Source organism: Panthera onca, chromosome A3, assembly GCF_046562875.1.
Source record: "Panthera onca isolate mPanOnc1 chromosome A3, mPanOnc1 haplotype 2, whole genome shotgun sequence".
Taxonomy (NCBI): domain Eukaryota; kingdom Metazoa; phylum Chordata; class Mammalia; order Carnivora; family Felidae; genus Panthera; species Panthera onca.
The window spans coordinates 53,436,097-53,455,491 of record NC_138341.1 but is presented as its reverse complement, the minus strand read 5'-3'; the positions used below and the strand labels follow the sequence as shown (position 1 = coordinate 53,455,491).

General features: G+C 37.3%; 1 protein-coding gene across 1 annotated transcript in view; it reads left to right on the top strand.

Moving 5' to 3' along the window:
• GMCL1 (germ cell-less 1, spermatogenesis associated) overlaps nt 1-19,395 on the top strand; it is a 37,438-nt gene extending 18,043 nt beyond the window's left edge. The window contains exons 9-14 of the mRNA XM_060659213.3: nt 698-835; nt 3,399-3,468; nt 6,796-6,871; nt 11,675-11,820; nt 13,787-13,874; nt 18,259-19,395. Of these exons, the coding sequence (XP_060515196.1) occupies nt 698-835; nt 3,399-3,468; nt 6,796-6,871; nt 11,675-11,820; nt 13,787-13,874; nt 18,259-18,387 (647 nt within the window). The 3' untranslated portion in view covers nt 18,388-19,395. The remainder of the gene's footprint in view (nt 1-697; nt 836-3,398; nt 3,469-6,795; nt 6,872-11,674; nt 11,821-13,786; nt 13,875-18,258) is intronic.

The following is a 19,395-nucleotide window of genomic DNA, read 5'->3' as shown; positions in this document are numbered from 1 at the left end:
GTTCCTGTTTGATAGTAGTAACACTAGACATTTCCTTTGCACTCATGAAAGCACATTGGAATGCAACTGAGAGTAACTATTTTTCTAGAAATATCCTTAAATTCTCCCTAAAAGAAAAAAATTCATGTACTTCATAAATGTGAATTCCTTTAATAATAAACACTACCCATGTGTTGCAAATCAGTGGCTGCAGTGTCTTTGTATATTATTTTCTAGTTTGAAGAGGGTGAATGTGTTAACTAATGGTGTTCATCTCATGTAGCTAAAGTATAAATTAGATGAATCCAAGAGACAAATCCATGTCCTGTGTATCTTATGAAGACCCTTCAGGTTGGCATTTGAGCTCTGGAGTTCCAGTGGAGTGCTCAGTCCCTAGGAGAGGGGATTCTGGAGAGATACCATAACCCAAACTACTGTTCTCCAGCCTTCTTTCCCACCTTGCTGCACTGTAAGCTCCAAACCCCAGAAATAAGGTGCACAACTGAAATCTCAGTCCAAGGGTCACTTGGGACCAAAGTTAATTTCCTGGAGCTACTTCCTAAATCTCCCTACGTTTTTATCCATACACCTCAAGTTTATATAATCTTTGAAAACTAGCTTATTTATTTTCTAATAGATGTGTGTGTGTGTATTAAAAACATTTAAGGATAAAATAAATAGATTTGAAAAGAATGCCTATTTAAATTGTTTTTTGTAGATTTTGAAGGTATGGCCTTCCTGGAAACTGAGCAGGGAAAACCATTTGTGTCAGTATTCAGGCATTTAAGGTTACAGTATATTATCAGTGATTTGGCCTCTGCAAGAATTATTGAACAAGATTCTCTAGTACCTTCAGGTAAGAGAACATGATGGAATTATGATTTTAAGTGACATCTTTCTGATTGTAATCGTACTCTACGTCATTGAAAAGAATAATAAATAGAAATTATCAGGGTGCCTGGGTGGTTCAGTAGGTTAAGTGTCCAACTCTCGATTTTGGTTCAGGTCATGGTCTCACGGTTCCTGAGTTCTAGCCCCTCATTGGGCTCCATGCTGGCAGGGCAGAGCCTGCTTGGGATTCTCTCTCTCTTCCTCTTTCTCTGGCCCTTTCCCCACTCCTGCTGTCTCTCTCTCTGTCTCTCATCTCTCTCTCTCAAAATAAATAAACTTAAAAAAAATAACAATATAATGATGAACCTGTTTTATTTAATTTCATCCCATATTTCTCAAACTCACTTTAGCAGGGATTCTTTTTTCTCAACATTGCATTTGAACCGTGTTCTGTGGACTTCCTTTTGGGCTGCTGGATGAACTACCAGTGACTAGAAAGATTTCCAGTTCAGCTTTTTACTCATTTAGATTAAGGCAGGAAAAGGGAGACAAAACTACGTACCCATTTTTTTAACTTGTTGAAGTGCTTTTAGTTCTTTTTTTTTTTTTTTTTTTTTCAACGTTTTTTATTTATTTTTGGGACAGAGAGAGACAGAGCATGAACGGGGGAGGGACAGAGAGAGAGGGAGACACAGAATCGGAAACAGGCTCCAGGCTCCGAGCCATCAGCCCAGAGTCTGACGCAGGGCTCGAACTCACGGACCGCGAGATCGTGACCTGGCTGAAGTCGGACGCTTAACCGACGGCGCCACCCAGGCGCCCCAAAGTGCTTTTAGTTCTAAAGGAGATTATTCAAAGGTTGTGAGAATCTTAAATTTTAAAATTAAATTTAAAAAATTTTGTAATGTTTATTTTTGAGACACACACACACACACACACACACACACAGTGCGGGCCAGGGGGAGGGGCAGAGAGAGAGGGAGACACAGAATCTGAAGCAGGCTCCAGGCTCTGAGCTGTCAGCACAGAGCCCAACGTGGGGCTTGAACTCATGAACCATGAGATCATGACCTAAGCCAAAGTTGGATGCTTAACCGACTGAGCAACCACCCCTAAAATTAAATTTTAAGACATTTTCATGGGCTATATCTTACATGATATTTGAGAATATATATGTATAACCCTTTCATTCCAATTTTATAAATGGATCATGAAAAACATATTGTTTCTCTAGATCAATGCATTTTAAACTATAGGCATAACCATTAGTGAGTTGAGAAATCTATTTTAATGAGAAAGGATCAACTCTTCTTTTTTTTATAAAATACATTAGAAAATAATTTAAAAATCAGAATGCATTCCAGTAAGATACAGAGTATATATATGTGTATACTGACTCACATAAACTTTACTTCTAGTCTTTACCTACTGAAGACAAATGATCTGTGGCCTAGATATTTAGCAGTTTTCTGCATAATAGCAAGGATATTTTGAGAGAAACATTCCAAGTGTGGTTTCTAGAGAGGTTTAAAGAGAGATACCAATAATTCAGTGCAAATCGTCTGGATACCTTTTTTGAGTAGAGATTTAGGAAGTGAAAATCCAGATTTTAATCATGCTAGGGTTTGCCTTCTTCCTTCATGTAGAGATTGAGAAATCATTTAACTTAAAAAAGTAGAAAAACCGTTCATTTGGTTGGGATTAAATAAGAACAGAAAACCAAATATGGTACTAAGCCAATTCTACCTATATTTTTAACAAATTTTTTAAAGTTTTTTTTGTTGTTGTTATTTATTTCTTTTGAGAGAGGCAGAGAAAGAGAGAATCCCAAGCAGGCTCCACATTCAGCATGGAGCCTGATGCGGAGCTTAAACCCACGAGCTGTGATATCATGACCTGAGCTGCCATCAGGAGTCAGGGGCTTAACTGACTGAGTCACCCAGGCGCCCCTTTAATAAATTTTTTAAAATAAAATTTCAGTTTACTAAGACTTACGGAAAAAAATTGTATGCTCGTTAAAGGAAAAATATAACTTTTATTCCATTTATAATAACTTAAAATGTCTTTTTAATGAGTTACCTAAATCTGATATGCCAAAATTATTTTTGACTATGCATGATTGATCTGATAATTCAGAGATGGTTTATCTCCCATTAATTAGCAATTATTTTTAGGTAATTTAATAAAGATACAATTTAATATCCAGCTTTCTTCTATTAAAAGTTATATAAAAACAAAATACTACTTTAGATATGTTTCTCATAAAAATTAATATGAGCTATGAAAAAGAAGCTATTAAATGCAAGAATCTACTTTCAACTAAAGATTTAAATTCTAATTTAAATGCATGTAATCTAAGCAAAGTCCATCTTGAAGCAAAGCAAAATAACATTTACCACTCTAAAAATCATTAAGCCATATTGTTGTAGCATACTTGTAGAATATAAACTACCAGCTTTATTGCTTTCTATTTTAAACTTGACTTTAGAAGTGGTAACAATTTTATCAACTTCTTAAAATTTTTAAATGCTTTATGTTTTTCCACATTTACCATTCTTCTTTTATCTTTGTTTATTTTTGTATCTTAGAATGGCTATCTTCTGTGTACAAACAGCAGTGGCTTGCTATGCTTCGGGCAGAACAAGACAGTGAGGTGGGGTAAGTATATTAGATGATATCATTGTTCATTAAAAAAAAAAAGAAACTTCTGCTATGAATTTTTAAATGCATTTATTGTATTGAAAAATCAAGAGGTGTTAAAGTAGAGAAAAGATTATTAATCAACTTTTATTCTTACATTTCTATAACATCCATATTATTAATATCTTTCTGATCAATTAATGGAATGTTTGAATAGTCATTTGCTATATTTGTAAAAATTGAATAATTCATATACTTTGTTTCACCTAGTGTTATGATTTTCTTTCAACATACTTAAATATTGCTTAGAATAATGCTTTCACAAAGCATGATTTTCATATTTATATAATAGGTAAAGCTAATTTCCTTATTTTGTGGTAGTGGGAAATTCTGATTAATTTTTATTAACTAATAGGTGTTTTTGAAGACCTTTGAGTCTGAAATGAATTAACATAATCCAGTTACAAGGCCTCTGTAACTGTAACCCCAAAAGCATATTTCTGTTTTCTTCATTTTAAGGGAAAGCAGATTGTTCTTTGAATGTGCTTTGCAGTTCATAGAAGTACTTCCACATTTATTACTTGATCTTTATACTAGCTCTCTGGTGTAGGCTGTGTGAGGAGACAATCCATCCATGAGTGTATATGGAAGAGGCCTTAAGTTTGGCCTTTTGGGGTGGCTGAGTGGCTCAGTTGGTTAAGCGACCAACTCTGAATTTTGGCTCAAATCATTCAAGCTCCACTGCTGTGCGCTCATTGCACGGAGCCTGCTTCAGATCCTCTGTCTGCTCTCTGGCCCTCTCCCACTCGTGCTTTCTCTCTCTCTCTTTCCCAAAAATAAATAAACGTTAAAAAAAAAAAAAAAAGGTTTGACCTTTTTTGCTCCTGACCTCTTTTAAAACATTTTTTTTTAATGTTTATTTATTTATTTATTTTTGAGAGAGAGGGATAACTAGAGCAGGGGAGGGGCAGAGAGAGGGAGAGAGAGAGAATCCCAAGCAGGCCCGTCACTGTCAGTGCATAGCCCTGTGCAGGGCTTGAACCCACAAACCATGAGATCATGACCTGAGCCAAAATCAAGAATCTGATGCTCAACCAACTGAGCCACCCAGGTGCCCCTGTTTTAGCTAATTTTTATACACCAAAAAACTTTCTAAAATATATGACCTAGGTATGTTTATATTCAAACAGTGAGTATATGAAAGTGTTATACAAACTCATGGTAATGATTATGAGGTTGTTATCCAGGACTCTTAGTTTCTATTTTATTTATAATTTATATTCCATCTTTCTCAATATATAGTCACAGCATACTTATCCTGCACAAATAAAGTCAGATTGTTGAAATAGAAATAACAACAAAAGGAAGTTAACTATTTAATGGAATTCAGATTCAAAGCATTTTATAATGTATGAAATATTTTCAAAATCATCCTACTTCTTTTATATCCAGTTTTGAAATGTTGAGTGTTCTTATTTTTCAAGATTTCTCATCTGTATCTTTACTGAGTTCAACATAGAGTCTGACCTAAGAGACTGAGCTGAAAAAAGTGGGTTTCCTCCCCTCAGAAGTGTATGTATGATTGTAGTAACCCAATGATTTGCTCTGTTTCACAGATACAGAGCATCTGCTCACTGCTGCAGGGCTACTAATGTGAGGAAGACAGTGTATTTTCTGGATGTTAGGTTCTAATCTAATAAAGTCTATCTCCAGGGTTCTCCTCTTCCATACTCTTCCACATTTCCAACAGGTTATCTTTCTGAAGCAGAAGTACAGTTGTGTCACTTCCCTGCTTAAATATGTCCAGAGATTTGATGACAGGGACAATTGTTATTCTTTGTGTGTGATATATATTATGTTAACGTATTTTAAAAGTCCCCATCTTTAAGAAATACATTCTGAGGGGCGCCTCGGTAGCTCAGTGGGTTAAGCCCACAGCTTCAGCTCAGGTCATGCTCTTACAGTTTGTGGGTTCAAGCCTTACATAGGGCTGTGTGCTGACAGCTGAGCTTGGAGCCTGCTTCGGATTCTATGTCTCCCTCTCTCTCTGCCCTTCCCCGGCGCGTTCGTTCTCTCTCTCTCTCTCTCTCTCTCTCAAAAATAAACATTTGAAAAAAAAATACATTCTGAACTATTTACAGATTAAAGGATGTGATGTCTGGAGGATTAGCCTCAAAATGATCAGTCAGGAGGGATGTGGGGGAATAGTGGGCTTGGAGTAAAATTGAAACAAGAGTACTGAAGCTAGATGGTGAGAAAATGTGGCTCATTATACTATTTTATTTATCTTTTTGTTTGAAATTTTTCCTCATAAAATATAAAAATAATCCAAATATCTTTTACTTCATTTCCTCTCATGCTCATCTTAGGCTCTGGTTCATACATTTGGTATTCTTTTATGCTCCACATTCTTTTTACCTACTATTCCTTCTACCTGGGATGCCCTTCCCCTGCATAGAATCCACTTCTGATCTCTATGCCAACAAACACTCTTCTCTGTGAAGATCTCCCCTCTAATCCCAGACAGTAAATCTGTGCTTTCTTCATGCTCCTAACATCACAACTCTCTCCGCATTATTGTCATTATTACTTATGTCTTTAGTTCTCTACTAGACTGAACTCTTGGGTGTTGAGGATGTGTTTTATTAGTTTTTTTTTTTTTTTTACATTTATTTTTTATGTATTTGTTTCAGTATTTTAATTTGATGAAGTTTCTAAGCACTTAATAAATGTTGCCTATGATGAATATATTGTATTACTTTTATCATTTGGAACTCCAAACTAATAATAATGGCCTTTTCTTATCATAACTTGAAATACCAAGTTTCTCTTAGTTGATTAAGGTTTTTAAAGTAGGGAACCAAGTAAAGATCAATTGATAAAATTCTACAGCTGTTAATATTAAATACTGAATTTGCATGGTTATACTGCATAAAAGATGGCTTGGATGTGAAACAGTAATGTCCAATGGTAGTAAATACCAAGTCACATCTTAAATAATAGATTTTAACTTATTTTGCTTAATAGTTAGACTTTTAAGTGTTTTATTTTCTTGATGAGCACAATTTCTTATAGATTCCCCCCCCCCCCCCCCGCCCCCTTCTCTGGTTTAGCTGAGCCCTAATAAAAGTATTCTAGAAGTCAGGGCAATAAATGAAACATTAAAGTTTAATTATTTTTTTTTATTTAGCAAAGGCAATGGACTAAATTTAATCAGTATATTCTAATTTTATACCACAAAAAGGTATTTTTATATCTGTTAGCAAGTTTTTCTCTTTTAATCTTATTCTTTATTTAAACTATTGCCTATTTTTGTGAGATTTCACATCTTATGTGTATTTCTAGGCCTCAAGAAATCAATAAAGAAGAACTAGAGGGAAATAGCATGAGGTGTGGTAGAAAGCTTGCCAAAGATGGTGAGGTAAGCATGGGCTAAGACTCTTAATATTTTCATGAAAATTGTACTATTAGTGCAAAATACACTTTCAGTAACAATCATGACATCTGCCATACCTCAGAGCTTTTTGGTGCAGTTTCTATACCATGATCTCCTAGGCAAGGAGTTAGGTGCTCAGTGGTAATTGATTATTCAGCCCTGCATGAGAATGTTGAGCTTTCTGTGTCCAGCTAAGAGGCCTAGAGAATCCCTCAGCAATCCAGAAATTACGATAAATAAGAAATTATATGGAAGCTTTTATGTAATCTTAAAAGTCCATTCTTTGTATAAGTACCCTAAATCAATGACATTCAATGAGCACTGGGTGTTGTATGTAAGCGGTGAATCAATCATGGGAATCTACCCCCAAAACCAAGAACACACTGTATACACTGTATGTTACGCAACTTGACAATAAATTGTATTAAACAAAAATAAAAACAAACAAAAAAAGACACTCAAACCCTTTGATTGCTACCCACATTTAGACTTTTTCATTTTTTTTTCATTTTTTCATTTTTTTTCATTTTTTTCATATTTTTCATTACCATATGTGTGTATAAATGAAGCAAAAGTATTATGAAACAGTATCTACTGCTGCTGTGTCCAAAGATCCTATTTTGTATTTAACTTTTTTAAAAGCTGTGACTCATTAAATTGATTTTAATAGGACATGAACTACATTTTTTAAAAATCCCACTCTAATTATAATTGTCATCTTAAGAAATCATTCAGCCTGGGGCACCTGGATGGCTCAGTCGGTTAAATGTCCGACTGCAGCTCAGGTCATGATCTCACAGTCCATGAGTTTGAGCCCCGCATTGGGCTCTGTGCTGACAGTTCAGAGCCTGGAGCCTGCTTCGGTTTCTGTGTCTCCCTCTCTTTCTGCTCTCTCATCTGCTATCTCTCTCTCTCTCAAAAAATAAACATTAAAAACATGTTTAAAAAAATCATTCATGGGGCGCCTGGGTGGCGCAGTCGGTTAAGCGTCCGACTTCAGCCAGGTCACGATCTCACGGTCCGTGAGTTCGAGCCCCGCGTCAGGCTCTGGGCTGATGGCTCAGAGCCTGGAGCCTGTTTCCGATTCTGTGTCTCCCTCTCTCTCTGTCCCTCCCCCGTTCATGCTCTGTCTCTCTCTGTCCCAAAAATAAATAAACGTTGAAAAAAAAAATTAAAAAAAAAAAAAAAAAATCATTCAGCCTAATTTAGTTAACCATTCAGTTATTTTTCTCCCAGATTTTCCCTCATTTTAACTTTTTTGTTTTTAGAAGTTAATTATTTTATGTTTGCATTCATAATTGTGATGTGTGAACAGCATATGAAAGGGGAATAGGTAGGTGGCTTCTTTATTCCTTAGTCTTCCTTGTTGCCTCTTCCAGACCTTGTGCCTCCCTCATGCCTAATTGAACCACAGCTCCTTTGAAGCATGCACTTTCTACTACACTACTCACTACTTACTATAGCCATCATGCACTGGGCTATCTGCGTTTATCCCTGTTCTTGTTGTCAGTCTTGGTGATTTTTGACCATCTTCCCCACTGTGGTCTTATGCTCTACCCTACCTCAGGCACCCATTTCCTGGAAGCATATCCTCAGTTTTTGCATTAATAAATAATACACCCCCTTCAAAATCACCTTTTCAAGTATACCATTTTTAGACTCCACCTCCTTTTATCTTTCTAACACTCTCTAGTACCTGGACTCCCAGCAATTGTTGAACTCCACAGGGATGTACAACACATTGTTCTTATTCTTTTTTTCCCATTATCCTCTCACCCCATCCCTACTTTCTTTACTTACATTTTATGTTCCATCTTAAAATTGGTCCCTGGCTAATAGTCTTAACTTCCCTTTTTACTCTGTCAAACTTAGCTGACTAAACCCCAATTCTTGTTAAATCCTAACTTTCTTGCTTCCAGACAGATAAATATGATTAAAGAAAAACAGCGTACCCCACAGGTTTCACTTGAATGGTTGTAACTGTAAACTTGAAACAGGTCTTTAGTGCTGCATGGTGATCTTCATTTCCCTAGTGAATTTATCCTGCCATTCTTTGAGTACCTCTTAGACCTTCTCAGAAGGGGCAGTGCTACCTGCCTTATTCTTAATCTGATGACCTTGTTTCTTTCATCACTCAGAAAATAATAGCAATAGGAAGAGAACCTATCCATCCACCTACCAAACAGTTCTGCCAGTCTACCTGCAGCTGTACCTGTGTGCTATGCTTTTCCTCCTATCAGAATGGATGAACCATCCATCCCCTCCCCTCATTACAAACTCCATCCCTTTTCACCTATTCAGAACCTTTCAGTTTTTCTCTTCTACTGCATCATTCTCACTTAGCATATAACATACTCTACCACCACGCATCTGGGACCACACCCTGACCCCACATTCTTTCCCCCCCACCCCCACCCCAGCGCTCCATATCTCTGCATCTCTTTTAAGCAAAAAACTCATTTAAAAATGTGGCCCATATTTGTCTATACTTCCTGTTTTTTGATGCTCTCTTGAATTCACTCCAATTCATTTATCCCAGTAAATTCCAGTGAAACTGCCATGCTATTTGTTGTCAGTTATTTCCACATTGCCAAATAAGCAGTTTTAAAAGCTTTTTCCAAAAGCTCTGGGCAACGTGACATATCTGCACTCACTCTTGGGGTTTTTCTCTTATTTGACTTTCAGGACAGTGTGTTCTGCTGGTTTTCTTCCCAATTCATTGGTTGCTCCTTCTAAGTCTTTCAAGCCTTCGCCTGCATCCTTCTCTTTCTCAACAGATGTTGGCATGACTTGAGGCTGGGTACTTGGACTTCTTCTCTGTCTGTGCTCACTCTGAAGTGATCTCATCTACTTCCTATGACTTTACACTGATGACTTCATATAGCAGCTACCCACTTGACAACTTTCTCAGAATCCTAATAGCATCTTGAGTATAATAGTCCCAAGCTGAACTCTTTGATTTTCACCCCCAAACTTTCTCCTTCCCAAGTAATTCTCTAACCCACAAATGGCCCCTCTGTCAATCCATTGAATAAGCAAGCTCCAAACTTTGGATTCTTCTCTCTTAAATACCACACCTGGTGTTCATAAAAAGTTCCTCCAGACTCTACTTTTGAAATACATTCTAAGCATGTCTGCCACTACCACCCAAGTCCAAGCCGCTATTATCTCTTGCCCGAACTATTGTAGTAGCCTCACAACTGCTCTCCCTGTTTTTACTCTTGCTCTTCTACGTTCTATTATCCTTACAACAGCCAAAGTCATCTTTTGTAAATGTAAGTTAGATGGTGTTACGTCCTTCCCCAAAACTTTCCATGAGCCTCTTACTGCACTTAGAAGAAATCCATGTCCTTACTGTGGAATACTAAGCCCTACGTTTTCTGGCCCCCAGCTGACTCTCTGAACTCATCCCCACCTTCTGTCTACCTAAGTGATTGCCCTAGTCACATAGCCCTTTTTGCTGTTCTTCAGATATGTCAAGCATGTTTTTATCTCCAGAGCTTTGTACTTGCGGTTCTCTTTGCCTGAGTCACTCTTTCCCCAGATAGTTACTGATCTGCTCCTTAGTTGACTCAGGGCCTTGCTCACCTAGTATCACCTTAGACTTTCTCTGACCACCTGTCTGAACCAGTAGGCTCCCCAGCTACAAGCTCCCCTTCTCTACTGTGTCACTCTCTCCTGACAGTCTATTCTGTTTTGTTCTCTTCCATTCCATTCCATCAATTCCTTCCACACAAACATATACACATATTAAAATACACATTTCCCAGGACAGAAACTTACTGCTATTCAGCCTAGAGCAGTACTTGGCACAGGATATGTGCTCAGTAAATATCTGTGAACTGTTGAATTAATGTTGTAATTCAGAGTGTCAACCAAATACTTGAAGCCCTAACTTTCCTTTGCTATACCATACCACATCACTTCATAGTCTCTCATTAACTATTAGGTGATAGATTAAACAAACAAACTTGTGAACCTCATGATGGTATTTAAAATAACTCAGTTGTGGGGTGCCTGGCTGGCTCAGTCAGAAGAGCATGCAACTCTTGATCTCTGGGTCATGAGTTCAAGCCCCACGTTGGGTGCAGAAATTCCTAAATAAACTTAAAAAAATAAATAACTCAGTCGTGACTCTGTTGGTTAGATATTTAAGAAATTTAGGGTGTTTTTAAAGGTAGATTTTAATGGGTTCTTATTACCTCCATTAACCTCCCAGCCCCCTAAACTATACCTACTTAGAGTTGCGGTGAAAAGTCATATTTCTTTCTTTTTTTAATTTTTTGTTTATTTATTTTTGAGAGAGATAGCAAGCAGGGTAGGGGCAGAGAGAGAGAGAGAGAATCCCAAGCAGGCTCTGCACTGTCAGCACAGAGCCCGATGTGGGGCTCGAACTCATGAACTGTGAGATCATGACCTGAGCTGAAATCAAAAGTCAAACACTTAACCAACTGAGCCACCCAAGCACCCCAAAAAGCTATATTTCTTATGATAGAATTACAGTGTGGAGAGAGAACGAAACAGATCATGAAGAGGTGATATTAGGAAAGTCCCTTAAAGAATGATGACCATAGAGGTTGCTTTTCTGGCTTTGAAATATACTATGCCTGTGTGATAAGCCTTTATATATCTTCACAGATATATTCTGTGTGGTAAGCTTTAAGGGAAAGGGACCCATGAGAGAAATATTTGGAATGAGGCAGAGAAAGAAAAGACATTTTGAACTTCTAATTTGTGACTTGCTAGTATGATGAACTGAAGTAAATCTTTCTCTTTTATATTTCTTAGTACTGCTGGCGGTGGACAGGTTTTAACTTCGGCTTTGACCTGCTTGTAACCTATACCAATCGATACATCATTTTCAAACGTAATACACTGAATCAGCCGTGTAGTGGATCTGTCAGTTTACAACCTCGAAGGAGCATAGCATTTCGGTAGGATGAAATTTCCCTGTTACACTCCTCCTCTAGGGGGGAAAAAAATGAAATAAAACCTGACAATTACACCAACAATAGTAGAGTTTTGGTAATACAATATATATGAATGTGCAAGGAAATAATAAAGCTCCATTCCTGTGAGGTGTTAGTAATAATCAAAATCACAAAGTCTGGATCTAGTATGTCAGAAAGAGTAGGCTGGAATATGAATGATATGGGATTGATAACTAGACTTAAAGCTGTTACCTTGCTGCTGTTCTTGCAAATAAAAGGTCCAAACTGGAAAGACAGCATGGTATTTTTCCAGGAAAACATGTCTGGTATTGTCCTTCACCCTATGGGATTTCAAATGTCCAACTTTGCTAGTTGAGCTGGCTTTCTTTCTGGAGAGGATGCTGACAAATTGGAAAATAGCTTAATGAACAGATTTTTTAAAGTCATGTATTTATGCCTACCTTAACTCAAAATGAATCAAAGACCTAAACATAAGAGATAAACTAAAACTCTTAGAAGAAAACATAGGGGGAAAGTTTGTTGACATTGAATTTGGCATTGATTTCTTCAACATGACACTGAAGCACAGGCCACAAAAGAAAAAAATAAATTGGACTTCATCAAAATTAAAAGCTCTTGTATATCAAAAGACACTGTCGCCAGAGTAAAAAGGCAACCCATGAAATGGGAGAAAATATTTGTTAACCATGTGTCTGATAAGGAGTTAATATTCAGAATATCTAGAGAACTCCTAAAACTCCACAACAAAAAAATAAACAACCCCATTCAAACATGGACAGGACTTACATAAACATTTCTCCAAAGAATATATACAGATGGCCAATGCGCATTGTTTCATCTTTGAAAGATCACTAATCAGAGAAATACAAATCAAAGCCACAATTAGATACTTCCAGACGCATTAGGATGGCTGTTATCAAAAACAAAGCAAAACAAGTGTTGATGAGGATGTGAAGAAATTGAACCTTTGTGCCTTGTTAGTGGAAATGTAAAATGGTGTATGCTTTATGGAAAATGAAATGACATTTCCTCAAAAAATTAAACAGAATTACCATGTGATCCAGCAATCTCTCTTCTGGGTATTTACCCAAAAGCAGGGACTGGGACAGATCATCTTCATACATTCATCATGAACCTGGTACATTCATCTTCATAGCAGCATTATTCACAATGGCCAAAAGTTGGAAGCAACCAAAGTGCCAATCAACAGATACCTGTGTAGATACTGTCCATACCTACAATGGAATATTATTCAGCCTTGAAATGGAAGGAAATTCTTAAACATGCTACAACATGAACCTTGGTGACCTTGTGTTAAGTGAAATAAACCAGTCACAAAAGAACAAATGTTATATGATTCCACTCATGGTACCTAGAATAGACAGGTTCACAGAGCAAGTACAATGGTGGTTGTTAGGGGCTGAGGTAAGGGAAAATGGGGAATTCGTGTTTACTGGGTACAAAGTTTCAGGTGGGAAGATGAAAAGGTTCTGGAGATGGATGGCAGTGATGATTGCAAAACACTGGGGATGTATTTAATGCTGAGAACTATCCACTTAAAAATGGTTAAAATGGTAAATTTTATGTATATTCTACAATAAAAATGACATAAATTATTTTCTATCTTAGATATGTATAATAGCACAATCTTATAAATCTAAAGAGGATCAGTTTAGAATGTGAAAAGACTTAAAAATCTTTTATCATATAAAAGAATATGGAAGATAAAAGTAAATATTAAAGTGAGGGGGAGGGCTTGTTAAAATTAATCTGTGGTTTTAAAAATCATGTTTAAGGGTACCTGGCTGGCTCAGTTGGTGGGGCATGCAACTCTTGATCTCGAGCTTGTGGGTTTGAGCCCTACACTGGGTGTAGAGATTACTTAAAAATAATCCTAAAAAAATCATATGTTTATTTTTTTATTTGTGTTGTTTTTTTTAAATCCTAGATTACGCTTAGCCTCTTTTGATAGTAGTGGAAAACTAATCTGTAGTAGAACAACTGGCTATCAAATACTTACACTTGAGAAAGATCAGGTATGTCTGATTACTTTTCTGTTGTTTGGTTATAGTATTTGTCTTTTGAATCCTCTTTTGAAAATTCTTAATTAACATTTGATTTAAAAATCAGTTTACAGTTTTTTTGAAGGTAGAGATGGAAGCACCATGTTCACTTATGCATAATTTACTCCCATATTATTAGAAGTGTAACTAAGACTTGTAACTAAGTGTAAAAAAGAAAACTCAGTTTGATTTGAGGGGCAGGGGAAAGCTGATAATAGAGAAATAATTGTTTACCCTGAATATCTTCCCCCAAAAGTTATGAATTTTAATTGCTTTATCCATTTGTGCATAAATGCATTTATTTATACAAGCAAACACCATGAAGATAACCCAGTGTGTCTCCATAGCTCCTGTATGTTAAGAGAACATTATCCTCTAGCGCAATAGGTTTCTAAAGTAGCATCTGTAATTCTAAGTAGCATTCTAAAATTCTCTCTGAAGCCATTTGTTCCTTTATATATCACATGCATGTAGAAGTTTCAAAATGTCATGATGAGAAAGTAAGCCATTTTCGAAAAGTTACATGAGAGCTGTTAAAATATTAAGGAAGTTTACTTCTATTAAAACTAACCACTGGGGGGCGCCTGGGTGACTTAGTCGGTTGAGCATCCGACTCTTGATTTTGGCTCAGGTCATGATCCCAGGGTTGTGGGATCGAGCCATGCTTCGGGCTCTGCACTGAGCCTACTTGAGATTCATATTCATTCTCTCTCTCTCTCTCTCTCTCTCTCTCTCTCTCTCTCTCTCTTTCTTCCCCCCCCCACCTCCCCTTTCTCTCTCTGCCCCACTCCCCCACTCTTGCATGTGTGCACTCTCTCTCTCTCTCAAGTAATAAAAATTAACCACCATTCCAAGGGACATACTGTTTTAATAAAGAGTTCAGAGCCTATAGTTCACATAAATTATTAGAAGTTAGCAGTTTTCCTCACACAGAAGAGACTTATAGAACATTAGAATTTATGGGGCGCCTGGGTGGCTCAGTGGGTTAAACGTCTGACTTCAGCTCAGGTCATGATCTCACAGTCTGTGAGTTTGAGCCCCACGTCGAGCTCTGTGCTGACAGCTCGGAGCCTGGAGCCTACTTCAGATTCTGTCTCTTTCTCTCTCTGACCCTCCCCACTTGTGCTCTCTCTCAAAAATAAATAAATGAAAAAAAAAATTAAAAAAAAAAAAAAAGAATTTAGCATTGCAAGGAACCTTGGAGTGATCATTCTGGCCTCACATACCCTGTATGAGAACTCCTTTAACAGCATTCTTAATGGGATCCTCCACTAGTTGTTGCAATTCAGGCCACAGAGAGCTCTCTCACATAGTAGGTAATATTTGAGAAGGTAGATATATAATAAGAAAGTTCAAATCTGCCTTCAGTAGGTCCCTCTGTTGGTCCCTCTGGTGCCCTCTGGAACTGCATGAACAATGGCTATCTTTACCTTCTACCTGGAACATCATAAAAAAATACCGTCATGGCTCAAAGCCAGAGATTTTTTTAAAAAGCACCAGGCCAAGATAATAGTTGTATTCCAGGTGTTCCTTGAGTTGTTTATTCAGCGAACATTTGAGTCCCTACTGCATGCTAGGTTCTGTACTAGCAGTTGGGGAAATAAAGAGGAGCTTATGTTATATAGCTTAGGATAAGTTGCATGGTGGAGATGAGCTCAGAGTAGTGTGTAAAGTTGAAGAAGTCTCTAACCCTTACTGTGGGATTGGGGGCAGGTGTGGTTGTTGGGAGAGGAAGAGAAGGGACAACAGCTCATGGAAAATTCCCTCTCCTGGAAAAGTTGAAAAGTAAATGGATACCTGAATCAAGCTTCAGATGATGAGTAAGATAGAAGCAAGGGAGCACAAGAGTCATTCAAAGAACTGAAAGAGATTTGTAAGAGTTCAGTAGGACTAGAGCAAGGGCATGATGGGCTGTGGATGGAGTTTGGACCTTTTCCCGAGATTCTAGTGATCTGTAGAGAAAAATTGCAGTGGGGAGTTGTATATGTGTTTTTTACACAGGTTATAGATGTTTGTTATAGAAAAAATAGAAAATATAAATAAGCAGAAAGGAAAATCATATGTATCCCTCTTACAGACGACACCAAAATTAGATGTGTAGAGAATCTGACAGGACAGAAACCTAGGGGTGGGCCAAAAAAGGTAACCTGGTGAGACTTTCAAGAGCTGGGATGGGGAGTCAAAGCCAAATTGCAAGAGTGAATGTATAGATAGCCTATAAAAAAGGAAAGAAGAGGTAGAAGCCAGTAGCTGATGGTTTGAATTTGAGTTGCTTTATATCCAAGTGAGGATTTCCAGTAGACAGTTAGATTTATAGATCCTGGAATTTAGACCTGTATGGTAGAATGGGGGGGGAATAAGAGAACTATAGTACAGACTAGTGGTGTGAGCCTCAGAGAAGCAGGGATTGGTAAATGAAGATGGAGAAATAATGGTCTGGAAGTAGAAATGGACGTAGAAAGATGCCACCGCTGTCTGGTGCTGTGATATGTGGGCTCCTCAGCTTCCACTCTGTAGTGGAAGAAAGAAAATGGAACTTCATGGTGCTTCAATGCAAACATGGAGGTAAAGTGAGCCCTCAGGTGGAGTTAAAAGTTTAGTAAAGCTAGGATTAGATCTGTCTAGTTTGGGGACTGAGATTGGGAATTAATACAGTCTAATATTCAGAAATCTGTGTGTCCTTTCAGCTCTCAAGTGATGTCCACCTGGCGTCCCTCTTTTCCCCAAGTTGGGAAAAGAACTACCCCCACCCCAGCCTTAACTATATTCAAATACTAGAATCTTCCTTGGAGTCTTTGTTTTGTTGTGGCATTGAATCTTGGTTTTTATCATCAAATATACCTATTGTCAAAGCATATGTCCTCAACAAATTTAGTAAGTGTGCCTTCACCTGGGTTATTGCTACAAACTTCGTCTATGCCAGGGTGACTCAACGTCTAAAGACCAACTATGTTTGATATCATTCCTCTCTACTAACCCTGTTAGTGCCATCAGCCCAGGTGATCACCTCACTTGACTCATCTCATCCGTCTTGTTCACTAACATTTTTTTTAAAAAACACTATTTTCCCTGTTTGGGGGTATATAGAGATAACGTGTGTGTGGAGGGGTCACATTTGTATTCTGTACCTTCTTTATCCAGTTTATCTGCTTCTCCCCCAACACACAAGCTGTGTCTAGTTAAGCCTACATCAGTCATTTAAATGTTCCAGTATGTTAGTTGCTCTTCATCGCAGGAGCATTTTCCTCGTGAAAAAAACAAAAACTCTAGGTTTAAACAGTGTTTAATAGTATGTTCTTCAAAATGTATAAAATAAGGCAAAGCTGATATATATTACTGCAGAGAATGTATCCCAGTATTTAAAAAGTAGAAGTTCCAGGGGCGCCTGGGTGGCTCAGTTAATTAAGTTTCCGACTTTGATTTCAGCTCAGGTCATGATGTCACAGTGTGTGGGTTCGAGCCCCACATCAGCCTCTGCACTGACATCATGGAGCTTGCTTGGGATTCTCTCTCACCCCCCCTCTCTCTGCCCCTCCCCTGCTCATGCTTTCTCTCTCTCTCTCTCAAAAATGAGTAAACTTAGGGGAAAAAAAGTAGAAGTTCCAGTGCTGTCCGTTGTAGTCTGAAGACTTACTCTGTTCACCTAATGCTGTTCATACATGGTTCCAAATAGAGATCTGTAGAATCAGAGATGGCTACATCTGTGTCTGTCAAGTATAGGATCAACTCCTATCTCTGAGATTTCAAGGCATTCTCATGTGTACTGATGTAACTGAACCTGGAATTGATTTTACATGATAATGTATTTTATATTCCAAGAGACAAATAAATAATATATTTACATTAGAGACAGTGGAAGATCTAGACAAGAGTAAGAACCATGCTTGTAGGTGCTAATAGTGACTTCCACCTTCTTCTCAACCATTTGCTATATCTAAGGGCCATCAGGAAATGAAGCCAAATGAGAAGTCTATATTTCTGGACCATATCTGTTCATAAGATATGTAGGTACTTGATAGAAATTTTTCAGTAATGAAAATAACTACCATTATTGAGTACTTCGTACATGGCTGGCTTTGCTGAGCCCTCTGTGTGCCTTTTCTCATTTAATCCTCACTATAATCATATGAGGCGGGTATTTTTACTCATTTTACAGTAAGGAAGCTGCAGTTGACAAGTCATTGACTTGCCCAAGGTCACAGCTAGTGGATTGGAGTTTTGAGATTTGAGCGGTGACTTTGAGACTTCAGATACAAGCTCTCTTAACCACCATGTGATCTCCTTCAGTTCACTCAATTCAATAGTTTGGTTTTCTGTTTTTTTGTCTTATCATTAAAGCTACAAATTTGTTTTATAGGAACAAGTAGTGATGAACTTGGACAGCAGGCTTCTGATCTTCCCTTTATACATCTGCTGTAACTTCCTGTATATATCACCAGAAAAAAGAACTGAAAATAATCGTCATCCAGAAAATCCCGAAAACTGAGGATCTTATCAGTTGGAAACAGTAGCACTTTGAAAACTTTATCGGCCAGCTTTAATTTAATGGCCCTACTGATATTCACATCTAAGGTGACTAACAATGACAAAGGCCTTATGAACTGTACAGATGATACAGAAGACTTTTCTTATGCTCATTACATTTCTATGCATATATGAAAAACCATTTTGAAGCCAAGAAAATATCTGTCAAACCATTTCTGTGATAAAGATTTTGACTCATGCTTTTAATTTAGCATCAGTAGAAAATTGCTGTAGGTAAATTTCACATTTCTCTGCAACCCAATATAGATTTAATTTTTAGTTTAAACTTTGATCTTACCTGATGTTAATGAACCTCAGTTATCTATCTGTAAACTTATTTTTATTTGGCTAAGACAATGCTGAAGGAACAACTTGGCCAGTTATAAATGCTCTTTCAATTGGTGCATTTAAAGCTGTCCTTTAATGTTTTCACCTGCTCTTTATGATTTCTCCTCATATTCTGATAATGCCTCCAAGCTATGCTTGTTTTTAATCATTAAATACTTTTTTGTGGTTTTGGAGACTAAGCTGGGGAACTTTTTATTTAATGTGAGCATTTTCATGCTATTTTATTTTGCTTTTAATTTAGCTTTGTTAGGATTTTTAACAAAATCAGCTTCAGACTTTCAAATGAACTTGAATGGGAGAGAAAATCCATTTGAATCTGAGGATATTCCTTTGCCTTACATGGTCATTTCTTTGACATTCTATACAACTTTATTCTTAGGTCATGGATTATTTATGTACCAAATATTACACTTTAAACATTTTCATTTTCTCTGGGCTTTGGAGTTATTTATGTTCAAATTTTGGTTGGGAATCCTATTTCCTACTTAAGCTCAGGACCTTATAACCTCTGAATTGAGTGCCTTTGAGTTATACATGCTAATAGAAATTTCATGGTAAATGTAAATAAAGTCGGAGGATCTCATATAGAAGCTTATAATAAAGCATTAATGTAAAAATTGAA